The sequence below is a fragment of the Capra hircus genome, chromosome 11, assembly GCF_001704415.2.
Source record: "Capra hircus breed San Clemente chromosome 11, ASM170441v1, whole genome shotgun sequence".
Classification (NCBI taxonomy): Eukaryota; Metazoa; Chordata; class Mammalia; order Artiodactyla; family Bovidae; genus Capra; species Capra hircus.
In genome coordinates this window covers 4,377,899-4,392,701 of record NC_030818.1, presented here as the reverse complement: position 1 = coordinate 4,392,701, position 14,803 = coordinate 4,377,899, and the positions used below count along the sequence as shown (strand labels likewise).

General features: G+C 41.7%; 1 protein-coding gene across 2 annotated transcripts in view; it reads right to left on the bottom strand.

Moving 5' to 3' along the window:
* EIF5B (eukaryotic translation initiation factor 5B) overlaps positions 1-14,536 on the bottom strand; it is a 73,714-nt gene extending 59,178 nt beyond the window's left edge. The window contains exon 1 of one of the 2 annotated variants that reach the window (XM_018054919.1): positions 14,297-14,536. In XM_018054919.1, the coding sequence (XP_017910408.1) occupies positions 14,297-14,331 (35 nt within the window). In that variant the 5' untranslated portion in view covers positions 14,332-14,536. The remainder of the gene's footprint in view (positions 1-14,296) is intronic. The other variant, XM_018054918.1, reaches the window with a different exon arrangement.

Sequence of the window (14,803 nt, the reverse complement as noted above, 5' to 3'; positions counted from 1 at the left end):
AGCCTCCATGAATTATATGGATTGCCACTTTATCACAGTTTACTGTCACAAAACATCAGCCAAGGTTTTTGTTTACAAATCTCCACTAAGTTGTTTCACATTAAAGTAAAAGATCAGATGCAAACTTTATGCGGAAATTAAACATTTTTCCCAAGACAGTGCTATAAAGCAAAGCTGAAAGTCATTATTTCATACTAAAAAAGAGATCAGAAAAATTGAGCCTTTACTAGCATAGGCATGCTGAACTCAAGTTTAGGTTTTGAAGTTTTGCCATCATAGGAAGCAATACATTCGCAATAAAATGGTCATTCAGATCCTGCCACTCAAAGAACAAATCCAGGATAAGCAGCATTAGCATCAGCTTGTTGGAAATGCCAAATCTCAGGTCTCACTCAGGACTTACTGAATCAAAATCTCCATTTTAATAAGACCTACAGGTGAATCACATGCACATTAAAACATGAGACACACTGGTTTAGAATAAACAAAAGTATCATTCTTCACAGTGATGCTGCAAAATCTGAATGTCAAAAATTCTTATCTTTGTTTCGATTTGATAACAGTATTTACAATTTCAAACTGCATCAGAGTTTATACTTACTTTTGGGCTTGAAGATAAACAAATATATATATATATATATATATATATATAAGCAATGTTGATAATTTAAGTCGACATTCTCAATTAACACCTTAAGGACACAACTTATGTTCAAAATTAATTGACTGAATTGAATACTTTCAGCATTCACAGATAGCAAACTCAATCTCTTTGTAAAAGAACTCTAGTTCTTAATCACTGTTAAAAGATTATTCTCACCTGGCAAAGTCAAATACTAATAAAATTTCGATGCAGATAACTACTTTCAGGAGACAGAACTTCTCACGTGCCGAACACCACCACCATTAGAATGGTTTGGCTGCACCTGAGTACAGGCAACAGTGAAGCAACTCAAGATCTCCTCATTGTATTACGCCTATTTGCTATATTACAATGTAAGCTTCTCTGAGAACAGAAAATGTCTTTTTGTATGCTTAATTCATCTCCCTACCTTTTACAACCAGCAACCAGCAGGGAATGTAACGTATTCCTGACAGACACACTATTAAAGAAAAAAACCCTATTCTGGAATGGCAACCACAATTTGCATACCACAGGCAAGCCTCACCAGTTTCATCACTTCAGCTTAATAAAAACCTTGTCTACCACCGTAACAATTACTGTATTATGATCATTGTAAAACTTCGAAATTGAATTTTCTGAGACAACGGATTCAAACAACAGTTTAAAAATCCCACTGAGAGAAGACCACAATATTTCATTTATCTAACACAGACAAGGACTCTCTGTATGTGAATTTTTCGCATGAATGAAAACATACCATTCTTTAAAAATTATATTTAAGATGTAAAGCTTTCTTTCTTATAAGTATATAATTTCTTATAATTATATAACCTACTGAAATATTTACACGTCTGGGGTTATTTCAATATAATGGGGAGAGGGAGAATGAGTAGAATGTAGATGAAACAAGGTAATCTGTGAATCAATAATATTTGAATGTGAGTGGTGGACAGATGTGTTCATTAAACTGTTCTACTTCTGTATACAGTTGAAATTTTTAAGAAAATTTACCTTACAGCAACCAAAACAATGTGGTACTGGTCATTAGGATAAACATAAAAACAAAAGTATAAAACCATTAGTCCAGAAATGAACCCATTTATCCGTGGTCAACTGATGTGACACCCAAAATCAGTAACCAGGGGAGGAATCAGGCTCTTCCACAAATGGTGCCGGGACTAGATTCCCGCACATGAAAGAATGAAGCTGGAGCCCCACCTCACACTACACAGAAAAACTAACTCAAAATGGGTTGTAACCTAAATGTTAGTGCTGAAATAACAAAACTCTTAGGAAACAACGTATAGGTTCTTCATGACCTGGCATGACTCAGCAGTAGATTCCTTGATACACAAGGAATACCCAAAGCACAAGCAACAAAAACTAGATTTTATTAAAAATTTTAAAATTTTTGTAAAAATGACACTCTATCAAGACAGTCAAAAGACAATGCACACAATGGGAGAAGTATCTACAAACCTGTTAAAGATCAAGCATCCTGAAAGAACTCACAGCCTGAGAGAAACAAGCCAGTTTAAAAATGAGTAGGGACTTCCCTGATGATCCAGGGGTTAGGAATCCACCTTGCAATTCAGGGGATGCAGGTTTGAGTCCTAGTCTGAGAACTAAGATTCCCACATACCCCGGGGCAACTACGCCCACATGCCTCATCCTGGAGATGCCCACGCCGCACAACTAAGATGGAATGACAGCCAAATAAATCTTTTTTTAAAAAATGAGTAAAGGACTTGCACAGACGTTTGTCCAAAGATATGGACAAATGACCGGGCTTCCCTGGTGGCTTGGCAGTAAACAATCTACCTGCCAAAGCAGGAGACCTGGGTTTGATCCCTGGGTCAGGAAGATCCCCTGAAAAAGGAAATGGCAACCCACTCCAGTATTCTTGCCTCAGAAATCCCACGGACAGAGGAGCCTAGCGAGCTAAAGTTCATGGGGTCGAAAACAGTTGGACACAACTTAGTGATTAACCAACAACAACAACAATACAAATGACCAATGAATACATAAAAGATGTTCCACACCATTAGTAACCACAGAAATGCCAATTACACCACAACGGGACACCGCTTGACAACTGCTAGGATGGCTATTAATAATCACAAAAAAGGAACAGAACTGTTGGCAATGAAATGAGGTCACAACCCTTGTGCGTTCTGGTGGTGATGCAGCACGATGCAGCTGCGGTGGGAGAGTGCTGCGGCTCCTCAAGAAGGTAAGCACTGAGCAACCTACCAACTCCACTCCCTGGTGTATACCACACTCAAAAGAACGGAAAACCGGGACTCAAAAAAAACTACATACAAATGTTCAGAGCAGCCCTTTTCTTCCCAATCTAGGAACTGAACCGGGCTCTCCTGCATTGCAGGTGGATTCTTTACCAACTGAGCTACCAGGGAAACCCTCAACAGCCAAAAGGTAGAAACAATCTACCTTTTCACAGGTTTACAGGGCTTTCGATACATACGCAAGGCAAAATTTTAAGTCAAATCACTTAAAAAAAAATAGGAACAGCATGTTTAAATTCTAATCCAAGATAAGAGGGGGTAAAAATAGGAACAAAGAACTGCAGACCTGGCACAAACAAAAAACAAACCAGGATGGCTGAAATAAGATCAAATATATCGTTAATCGGGCTTCCCTTATGGCTCAGATGGTAAAGAATCTGCCTGCAATGCAGGAGACCCATTTTCAATCTCCGGGTCAGGAAGATCCCCTGGAGAAGGGAATGGCTACCCACTCCAGTATTCTTGCCTGGACCATTCCATGGACAGAGTAGCCTGGCGGGTTACAGTCCATGGGGTTCCAAAGAGTTGAACATGACCGAGCCACTAACACGGATGTATAATCACAATCAAAGTATAAGTAACTCAGAGATATTATAAAGTTGTATTAATAAAAATTCAATTCTATGAAGTTTATCCAAAGAACTCAAACAAGTACATAGAAAGGTTAAAAGTAAAAAAAAGAAAAAAAAAAGAAATTCTCAATAAAACACTAGCAACCAAATTTTAAAACATATAAAAAGGATTGCACACCATGACCAACTATCCCAGGACTGCAAGTTGGTTCAACACATGAAACCTGATTAATGTAATCCATCATGTATAAATAGGGTAATAGACCAAAATCACATAATCATCTCACAGATGAAGAAATATCATTTTACAAAATCCAACAGCCATTCACTGGAAAAACTGAAAGCGTTCCCCTCTCCCCAAGATCAGAAACAAGACAAGGATGTCCATTCTTCCCAACACTGGACAGCAGGGTCTAGCCAGAGAACTATAAACCATTTAGACAGGAAAAGAATGGAAAACAAAGAGAAAACTGTCTGGACTTGTAGCCAACATGACCACGTACATAGAAAATACAGAGGAATCCACAATGATTATTTACTTGCTCAGCAGTGTCCAACTCTTTGGACTATAGCCCGCCAGGCTCCTTGGTCCATGGGATTTTCCAGACAAGAATACTGGAAGAAATGTCATCCCCTTCTCCAGGAGATCTTCCCCACCCAGGGATCAAACCTGGGTCTCCTGCATTGGCAGGTGGATTCCTTACCATTGAGCCACCAGGGAAATCCGCATACACAAGAAACATTCAAACTATTAAAAAACAGGAGTTCAGTAAGAACAAGAGATCAACATAGAAAAATCAACTGTACTTAAACTGTGCAATAAATCTGGAAATGAAATAAAAAATAATCCCATTTATGACAGCAAAAAAAAATTAAATGTCTCAATAATTTTTAAAAAGAGTTGCAATTGTTATACACTGAAAACTAAAAAAAAAAAAAAAAAAAAAATCACTGGAAAAAACCGGAAGACTTAAATAAATGGAAATACATTCCATGTTCATGGATTTGAAGGCATAAGATTGTCTGCTGCTGCTGCTGCTGCTAAGTCGCTTCAGTCATGTCTGACTCTGTGCAACCCCACAGACGGCCTCCTACCAGGCTCCTCTGTCCCTGGGATTCTCCAGGCAAGAACACTGGAGTGGACTGCCATTTCCCTCTCCAGTGCATGAAAGTGAAAAGTGAAAGTGAAGTCACTCAGTTGTGTCCAACTCTTAGCGACTGCAGCCTACCAGGCTCCTCCGTCCATGGGATTTTCCAGCCAAGGGTACTGGAGTGGGGTGCCATTGCCTTCTCCAATAACATTGGCAATACTCCCAAAATCAATCTACAGAAGAAATCCAATCTCAACTGAAATCCCAGCTGCCTTTTCTTTTTCTTGCGGGGGGCTAAGGGGGGTGGCGGGGGTTGGGGGGTGGTGGGGGTGGGGGAGTGGGGGGGTGGGGAGGGCAGTAATTGAGAATCTAACCATAAAATCTGTATAGAAATGCAAGGAACCCAGAATAGCCAAAACCAGCTCCAAAAGGAACAAAGAGAAATCACACTCTCCAAATTCAAAACTTAATACTAAAGCTGTAGTAATCAAAACAGTGTGATACTGCCCTAAGGACAGACCTATGGATCAATCAAACAGAACTGAGTCCAGAAATAAAACACTACACACACAGTCAACTGATTTGAACAAGGAATTAGAGAATGATCTTTAAAAAAAAAAACAGGGCTGTGACAGCTGAATGTCCACATGCGAAGAACGAACCTGGTTCCCTGTTGCTGCTGTTAAGTCGCTTCAGTTGTGTTCAACTCTTTGCAGCTCTATCGACTGCAGCCCACCAGGCTCTTCTGTCCATGGGATTTCCCAGGCAAGAATACTGGAGTGGGTTGTCATTTCCTCCTCGAGGGGATTTTCCCAATCCAGGGATTGAACCCAGGTCTCCTGCACTGAAATTCTTTACCGCTGATTTCAGACAACAGAAAAAAAATTAACCCCAGAAGGCGCAAAGATCTAAAATTTCATGACCTTAGATTTGGTGATAATCTCTTAGATCTGACACCAAAAGCACAAGCAACTAAAGAAAAAAAACAAATAGATTAGAATTCATCAAAATTAGAAACTTTTGTGCTACAAACACCACCACCAAGAAACTGAAACAACTTCCTATGAGAGAAAAATAAGGATAATGCATAGAACGAGAGAAAATATTTGCAAACCATATGTGATAAAGTGGCTTTTCTAGAATATAAAAAGAACTCTTATTCCTCAATAATAAAGAACTCAATTTTAAAATGAGCGAAGGATCTGAACAGATAGTTCTCCAAACAAGATATACAAAGACAGATACTCAACACCTTAAGTCATCAAGAAGTGCAAACCAAAAATCACAAAAAGATACCACTTCACACCAACTAGAATGGCTATCATCAAAAAGTCAGATGATAATAAGTGTTGACAAAGATGCAAAGAAACTGAAACTCTAATATATTGTTGGTTGGAATATAAAACAGAGCAGCAGCTTTGACAGTTCCTGGAAAACAAGCTAACCTACTCAACAGTTTCTAAAAAAGTTAAATCTAGAGTGACCAAGCAATTTCACTCTTAGGCATATACCCACACAAAAACTTATACACTTACAAGGTATAAGTTTATACTTAAAACTTGTAACAGTATTATTCAAAAGAGCCTAAAAACCCCTATCTCCTCTAACTGATGTATGGATGAGTTAATCAAATGTGGCACATTCATACAATGAATTCTGAAGGCATGTGATTCTAGACTTAAATTCCAACTACTACGGTATCATCAACGACATCTACTAGTTTCATCAGAGCTCGGTACCTAAAACCTAATGAACACAAACTTAATTTCATTAAAACAGTACTTACTGTGTTTTTGGAGACTGCTCATATGAAGTTTATCGAATGAAACAAGTTTCAAAAACAGAAAAACCAAATAATATTTTGTATCTCAATGAAAGTACCTTTCCATCACCAAAGGGAGGTCTGAAAACCAATGATTCTAAACGAAGGACTGCTAGCTGGGTGAAAAGCAGGGATTCCTCTGAAAGAACACATCTGAAAGTTTCTATATCATGTCTGAAATGGGAAGGAATGAAATGTCAAATCGTCATTGCTTTCATGGTAAATAGGCTATGAGACAGGTAGTTATTCAATTAAAGGAAGAAAGAAATCGGGCACACTTAACCACAGGTTCTGGAGTCCCATTTGGCTTATCAGCTGAGAGGCTGTAAGCCTCAAGCACACTATTATGCTAAATCTGTTTCCCCCACTACTTGTTATAGAGTAGTTCTTATCTCTTTGTACCTTTCCCTTCCTCTAGATTCTTAAACTAGTTACAGCATACTTACTGCCTCTACATTAAGTTTTCTCATTATTGAAATTATGTAAATTCTGTGATTACTGCTAGGGCAAGTACTATACTGTGTTTATTTCAATATTGTTTAACAGTTCAAATTACTTGATTTAAAATTTCTTAAGAGTACATATTTAACAAAAGGAGGAAAGCTATGACAAACCCAAACAGCATATTAAAAAGCTGAGACATCACTTTGCTAACAAGGTCCATATAGTCAAAGCTATAGTTTTTCCAGGAGTCAGATACGGATGTGAGAGTTGGACCATAAAGAAGGCTGAACACAGAAAAATGGATGCTTTAGAATTGTGGTGCTAGAGAAGACTTTAGAAAGTCGCTTTGACTGCAGGGAAATCGAACCATCAATCCCAAAGGAAATCGACCCTGAATCACTGGAAGGACTGATGCTTAAGCTCCAATACTCTGGCCACCTGATGCAAAGAGCCAACTCACTGGAAAAGACCCTGATGCTGAGAAACACTGAAGGCCAGAGAAGGGTGAGGCAGAGGCTGTGATGGCGGGACAGCATCAGCGACTAACGGGCATGGATTCCAGCAGACCCTGGCAGACAGTGAAGAGCAGAGGGATCCACGGGGTAGGAAGTGCCGGACACGACCTAGCCACTGAACGACAAAAGTTAGAAAGGGAGGGGAAAGGAGTCATTTGTGTGTCACTAAAACATTCGAATGCTGTTACGTCAATGTTTTCTCCCTGCTTTTCCCTCTATCACATATTATCGCAAACTAAGAAGTGAATCGCAACTAAGGCCTCATCCTTCACAAAGCCACTTTTAATAATAGAAAATTCAGTAAGATGGTCAGATCATCTCAAAAGTAAGCTTTCCTATACTAATAGCAACCAAAACTGCAAGATACCTAGAAATAAACCAAACAAGAAATATCCTAAAGGTGCAAATGAAGAAAATAATAAAATATTACTGATAATTAACCAGAGAAGTATGTCGTTACTAATTTGTTTATCACTACATTTCAGCACTATATTAGGCACTTAAAAACTTAAACAGACACTCAATGTATATCTCGAACGGAATGATTCAATACCATAAAGATAAAAGTGTACCAAATAATCTAAAAACTTAATAGGATTCCTAATTAAAATCAGTCCCAAGAGATTTTTAATAGACCTTGATAAACTCACTTACTACATAAAAGAATAAAATTATGAGTGGGTAAACTATCAAGAGCATGAACATGCCCACATATATCTTAAGTTTTCCTCTGAGTGATACTCAAGCATTCTAAGCACCTGTTGGACAAACATTAATGAAAGTCAAAAAGCTTGGAGAATGTCTCACAAATGTCTAGCTCTTAAGTTTAGGAATCCCTAAATAAACAGTTCTCAAGATAGTTTCCCCTCAAGACTTACTCAGGGCATCTAAACTAAATCAAGAGGTCATAACTACTTTCCACATAATACCTGGAGGCCTTTTTCATTCTCATTTCCTCACAACTATGAGGTGTTCTCCAGAGGCCACACGGTGTGTGATTTGCTGCACACTGAATGCACAAGCAGGTTAAGAATCAAGTTATCTTCTACTAAAACAGACTGTAGAGGTTTACGAGCCATTTAACACCATTACTTTCATTAATTTTTGAAAGTGATTATTTAGCAATGTTATGTATGCTAAATATGTGATGCTTATTGTTTTTATATTTAAATATTTAAATCAATATATTTAAAGAATCTTTCAGTTTTAATTTGTAATGTGGTATCCATTAATATGGGCTTCCCAGGTGGCTCAGTGGTAAAGAATCTGCCTGCCAATGCAAGATATGCAGGTTTGATCCCCAGGTAGGGAAGATCCCCTGGAGGAGGAAATGACAACCTACTCCAGTATTCTTGTCCACTGGAAAATCCCATGGACAGAGGGGCCTGGCAGGCTACAGTCCATAAGGTCACAAAGAGTTGGACATGACTGAGTGACTTAACACACACACAGACATTGACTGATATAACCCACATGAAGAAAAGCCTTTTGGGTTCCCAAGAGTGTAAAGAGGTCCTAGGACCAGAAAGTTTGAGAACTGCTTTTCTAACTTAACCAGACACTCTGGTCCTCAGTTAAACAAAGCTTTGCCCAATGTATAGACCAACTGCCAGACTGGAATAAACTTAGAAGGAAAGTCAAGTCCAACTAGCTGGTAAGCAATATCAAAAATACCTACATAAGCTCCTCAGAGATCACCAGTATAGAAGGCTGAAGAGGTTACTAGTAGCTCACAAGTTTATCATCTGTTTTTTTACCCATTTATGACAAACTAGGACATCTTCCCCTCTTTTTAGGTATCAATCACCTGAAGTATCAGTGCAGGAACAAGGTAAGCCAAGGGAATGGTCAGATTATACATCTTTTTTTCTTTTTTGATCTAACGTATGCAAATAGTTTATTCTTAATTCAAAAATTAAGCAAATGAGAACTAAATTTCTTTGCTGAACTGCACTACCTGACACATTTGCCACCGGGACTACTTCCTCTGGGAAGCTCTGGAGTACCTGCTATGCTCACACAGGTCCCTTAAGCAGATTACCATGTTCCTATCTCAGGGGAGGGACCCGCGACCCTGTGATCTTACCTGAGTCAGGTGAATGTGTGAAACCAAGACGAAAGCCTAGAACATAGACAGTTGTCTGTGAGACAGCCAGAACTCCCCTAAAGGCAGGAATCTTGCCAGGAATGACAGCATTATATGTCATCAAAAGCAAAGAGCTACTGTACTAGTTCACCTGCTCATTTAACTTGCACGCAGAGTACATAATGCAAAACGCCAGGCTGGATGAATCACAAGCTGGAATCAAGATTGCCAGGCGAAATATCAACAACCTGAGACTTGCAGATGATAGCACTACAGAAAATGAAGAGGAACTAGAGAGCCTTTTGATAGGGTGAGAGGAGTGTGAACATTCAAAACACGAAGATCATGGCATCCAGTCCCATCACTTCATGGAAATACATATGGGAAAAGTGAAAACAGTGACAGACTTTTATTTTCTTGGGTTCCAAAATCACTGTGGACAATGACTGCAGCCACAATTAAAAGACGCTTGCTTTTGGAAGAAAAGCTATGACAAACCTAGACTGCCTATTAAAAAGCAGAGACATCACTTTGCCAACAAAGGTCCTTCTAGTCAAAGCTATGGTTTTTCCAATACTCATGTATGGATGTGAGAGTCGAACTATAAAGAAGGCTGACAGTCAAAGAATTGATGCGTTCGAACGGTGGTGCTGGAAAAGTCCCTTGAACTGCAAGAAGATCAAACCAGCCAATCCTAAAGGAAATCAACCCTGAATATTCATTGGAAGGACTGATGCTGAAGCTCCAATACTTTGGCTTTCTAGTGTGAAGAGCCTACTCAGGAAAAGACCCTGATGCTGGGAAACATTGAAGGCAGGAGGAGAAGAGGGCAACAGAGGATGAGATGGTTGAATGGCATCACTGACTCAATGGAAGTGAATTTGCACAAACTTCAGGCGATGGTGGAGGACAGGGAAGGCTGGCACATTCAGTTCATGGGGTCGAAAAAAGCTGGACACGACTTAGTGACTGAACAACAATAACTAGCTCACCACCAGCGAAAAGTCAGAGCTGAAGATGCCCCAGAACCACACTCAATCCTGAAGTGAAGTGAAAGTCACTCGGTCATGTCTTTGCGACCCCATGGACTACACAGTCTATGGAATTCTTCAAGCCAGAATACTGGAGTGGGTAGTCTTTCCCTTCTCCAGGGGATCTTCCCAACCCAGGTATCGAACCCAGGTATCAAACCCAGGTCTCCCACATTGCAGGCGGATTCTTTACCAGCTGAGCCACAAGGGAAGCCCACTCAATCCTGAAACAACTCTAATTCCTGAATGACATCCCCATCTTTATGTCTGACTGTGAGATCAGTGAAATAATGATCTTTCTTCCCTCTACAGCCTTTGTGATGGAATGGAAATGTATTAACCTTTCCAAATAAGTCAAGAGAACACATTCCTTACAACGTGAAAAATACAACTACCACACTTGGGGGATTTAAAAAAAAGGATTAAAATGATGAATTGGAGGTTAACTGTGAAAAATTAGATAATCAGGATCATTTTTTCTCTGCACATACCAATAAAAGAACATCCATCGTGCTGTGTAAATGGAAACAGTAGGGCACTGCTAAAGCACACCAGGTACTGTGAGGTATGGCCCAATTACACAAACTGATGGCCAGAAAGGTTCCATGTGTTTTGTGTTAGTCACTCAGTTCAGTTCAGTCGCTCAGTCGTGCCCGACTCTTTGCAACCCCAGGAATCGCAGCACGCCAGGCCTCCCTGTCCATCACCAACTCCCGGAGTTCACTCAGACTCACGTCCATCGAGTCAGTGATGCCATCCAGCCATCTCATCCTCTGTCGTCCCCTTCTCCTCCTGCCCCCAATCCCTCCCAGCATCAGTCTTTTCCAATGAGTCAACTCTTCGCATGAGGTGGCCAAAGTACTGGAGTTTCAGCTTTAACATCATTCCTTCCAAAGAAATCCCAGGGCTGATCTCCTTTAGAATGGACTGGTTGGATCTCCTTGCAGTCCAAGGGACTCTCAAGAGTCTTCTCCAACACCAGAGTCGCTCAGTCATGTCCAATTCTTTGTGACCCCGTGGACTGCAGCCTGCCAGGCTCCTCTGTCCATGGGATTCTCCAGGCAAGAATACTGGAGTGGGCTGCCATTCCCTTCTCCAGAGGATTTTCCCAACCTAGGGATCGAAAGTGGGCCTCCTGCATTGCAAGCAGATTCTTTACCATCTGAGCCACCAGGGAAGCCCAGGAAGAAACAAAAATATTGGCCATGTATTTTGTCTGTATGATCTGTGAATACTGAATCTTACCCCAGTCAACTGAAAAAGGAAACTTGCTTAACACCTATCAAAATCTCACTCAGAATTTCATAAGCTAAAACAAAATTCTAGAACTCTATGTTAAAGGTCACTGATATAACGTAACATATGTAATCCAAATAAGATCCCTCAGATTAGGTGTGCGTGTGTGTGTGTAATGTGAGCGCATGTTCGCACTCAGTCATGTCCAACTCTTTCGTGACCACATGGACTGCAGCCCACCAGGCTCCTCTGTCAACGGAATTTTCCAGGCTAGAATACTGGAGTGGGTTGCCATTTCCTTATTCTGGGGATCTTCCCAACCCAACCCACATCTCTTCTGTCTCCTGCACTGGCAGGTGGGTTCTTTACCACCTGGAAGCCCTCAGATCAGACAGTAAAATCCAATTCTAAATGAACACTGAGTGAGTGGCTAAAAATTTTAAATAACAATATAAAGATTAAAATAGTCACATATTTTATGTTCTTTCCAGTAACTGAAAAGTGGCCCAATGCCTTAACTTGATAGCTAATAAGTAGGTGCTCATTTCTCACCCAGTTCTTTCTGAGCAGAAACATGTCTGGCTTAAGACAACTGGGAAGGGAAGGGAAGGTGGGAGGAATCCACAAAGCATTAAAAAACAAAGAAACTTGGTATTGGCTTATGAGAAAATGTGTTTTTCACTGACACTGCCACCATTTTTCCTTCAACATGAGCCAAAAAATAAAGGCTGCAGATTTAGTGTGAGGGGAAAAAAATCCAATAGCCTTCTTTCTATCCTATCAAACCAATCGTTTAACAGGTTCCAGTGTTTGCAACTTAAACTTTATGTCATCCATAAACAATGTTATGAATCTGTAACACTTTTCTCTAAAAAATACACACAGAAGAATAAATATTTCTCTTCTCAATAGCTTTTTTTCTAATGTAAAAGAGCTTGAAAAGATAACACATACATGTTTTTTAATCTAAATAACAGAGTTCTGTAATCCTGATCCAAACAAACCAATTGTTAAAAAAAGATTTCTTAAAATAAGGATCAGTGAAATTAGAAAACTGACAACTGACTATTTAAGAAACCATTGATAGTATTCCTTGGGTTTAATGACATTGTGTTTGTGTTTTAGGCTGTGTTTCTGTGTTTTTTTTCCCCCTCAGGTATTCACCTTTCAGATACACTTAAAGGATTTACACATGAAACGATTTTCAGAGTTGCTTTAAAATATCCAGCAGGTAGATGAAACAGGACCAGTCACGTGACAACAATGGCTGAAGCTGGGTAAGTGGTACAGGAAGCTTCACTACACTCATCTCTCCATTTCTTGTGTAAGGCTGAGGAAAAAGAAGTATCTCAGGCACCAAAACATCCTGTCAAAAGCACAGAAATTTTTGCCCCACTAGATCACCCCAGAATTCTGCTTATTTTTTCTTATTTATCTGGCTACTCTTCAAACCAACCAACTTCCTCCAATAGACCTCTAACTGAAATACAAGACACTTCGTGTCTTTTTAACTCCATTCAACAGCTAGGTGAAGGCCAGGTCAGGATACGACCCAGGATTCCAAATCACAACTAGTAATCGTATTCAAACTTCAAGAGCAAATACACGTTTTGAGTCGAAATGAACTATCACAGGGTGTTGTTTTTGTTTTTCGAATTTCTCTTATTATGCCCAGTATTTGAACTAACTTTGGTGAGTAGTTTACAAAGGTGAAAAATAACATATGTTGTTCACTCCCAGAAAGTAAGCCCTTTCCATGAAGAGGGGTAAAGAACTCCACCGAATATGACACCCAGGAATGTTACAATCATCTCGGGGTACTCAACTCTACATACACCCTTAAGCTCCCTCGCCCCCAAAGCCTTAAGTGGTTAGAAAAGAGCGACCCTGGTTGGTTTGTTTCATCTCCTCCTTTCTTAGGGGAGGTGCTAGCGAGTAAAGAAATGACCAAAAGGCCGGAAGAAGGAACGCGAAAAGCATGGAGTCTGGACAATCAGCCCGTAAGTAATTGAAAGCTGAACCAAATTAACTGAAGTTAAGACAGAGCAACCTGCTACGCTCCTCGCGTTGTCTCTAACGTGCCTGAGAGGCTCCGAGGGGGAGAACACCTGGCTGGAGGCACGTCGCATTCCAAACCCTTCTTTCTCCAAGAATTCATAGGCACACAGGCAAAAGAAAAGAACTCTTCCAGACCTCCGCCAAGAGCAGCGCCGCAACAACAACTCCCACCCGCCCGTGCCACGGTGGCCAAGGCCCCCGGCTCCATGAGGCCGCCCGAGCCGTGCCCCACGGCACCGCGAACCCCAGAACGACTCCCGGCTCCTCAAGCCAGAAACCTTCTCGCGAGCCGGGCGAGGGGACGGAGTCTCGGCTGGGACCCCGCTCGCCGCCGAGGCCCTCCTCGCCCGCCCGGAACTGGGGTCTCGGGCCCGCGCTGCCCACTCTGGGTCCCGGCCTGTGCCTCGCGGGGCCGCTCTCGAGCCTCGACCTGGGTCCGCCCCGCGCCCGCGGGAGCCGCGCGACCCCGAGCCGCGCCGGCCGTCGCGGTGAGGACCCCGCCACTAGTACCTGTCTTCGCTCTTGTTTTTCTGCTTCTTCCCCATCGTGTGTCAGCGGCGCTCGCAGCCCCAGCCCCTCTACTCGGTCTCTCACAGACCCGCTGTCCCTCGGCTGACTTCGGTCTCCGCTCGGCTCCGTGCCCCTCGCGCTGCCGCCTCTCGCACCCGGCTCTCCACAGACCCGCGCACCGGGACAGGGCACATATGGTGTGAGCTCCGAGTGCGCAAGCGCATCGCCCCGCCGCCTCGGCGTGGGGACGCAGGGCGCGGCTCATCGAGAGCTGCGCCGCGGGTAGAGCGTCTCTAGTTACCCGTCCGTCAGGCGGGAACCCGAGCGCCCTCTTCCGGCAAGCGTCCGCGGCGCTCCGAGGTCCGGGGGGTTTCAAGATTCTAGAACCTGGAGGTGGACAATGAGGTTGAAAATTTCCCCGGTCGGCCCTCTCCCTGCTGGGGGACGCAGAGTTGGGGAATTGGATCTCAGTTCAAAAGCAGACTTTGGGCTTCCCTTCCACCTTTA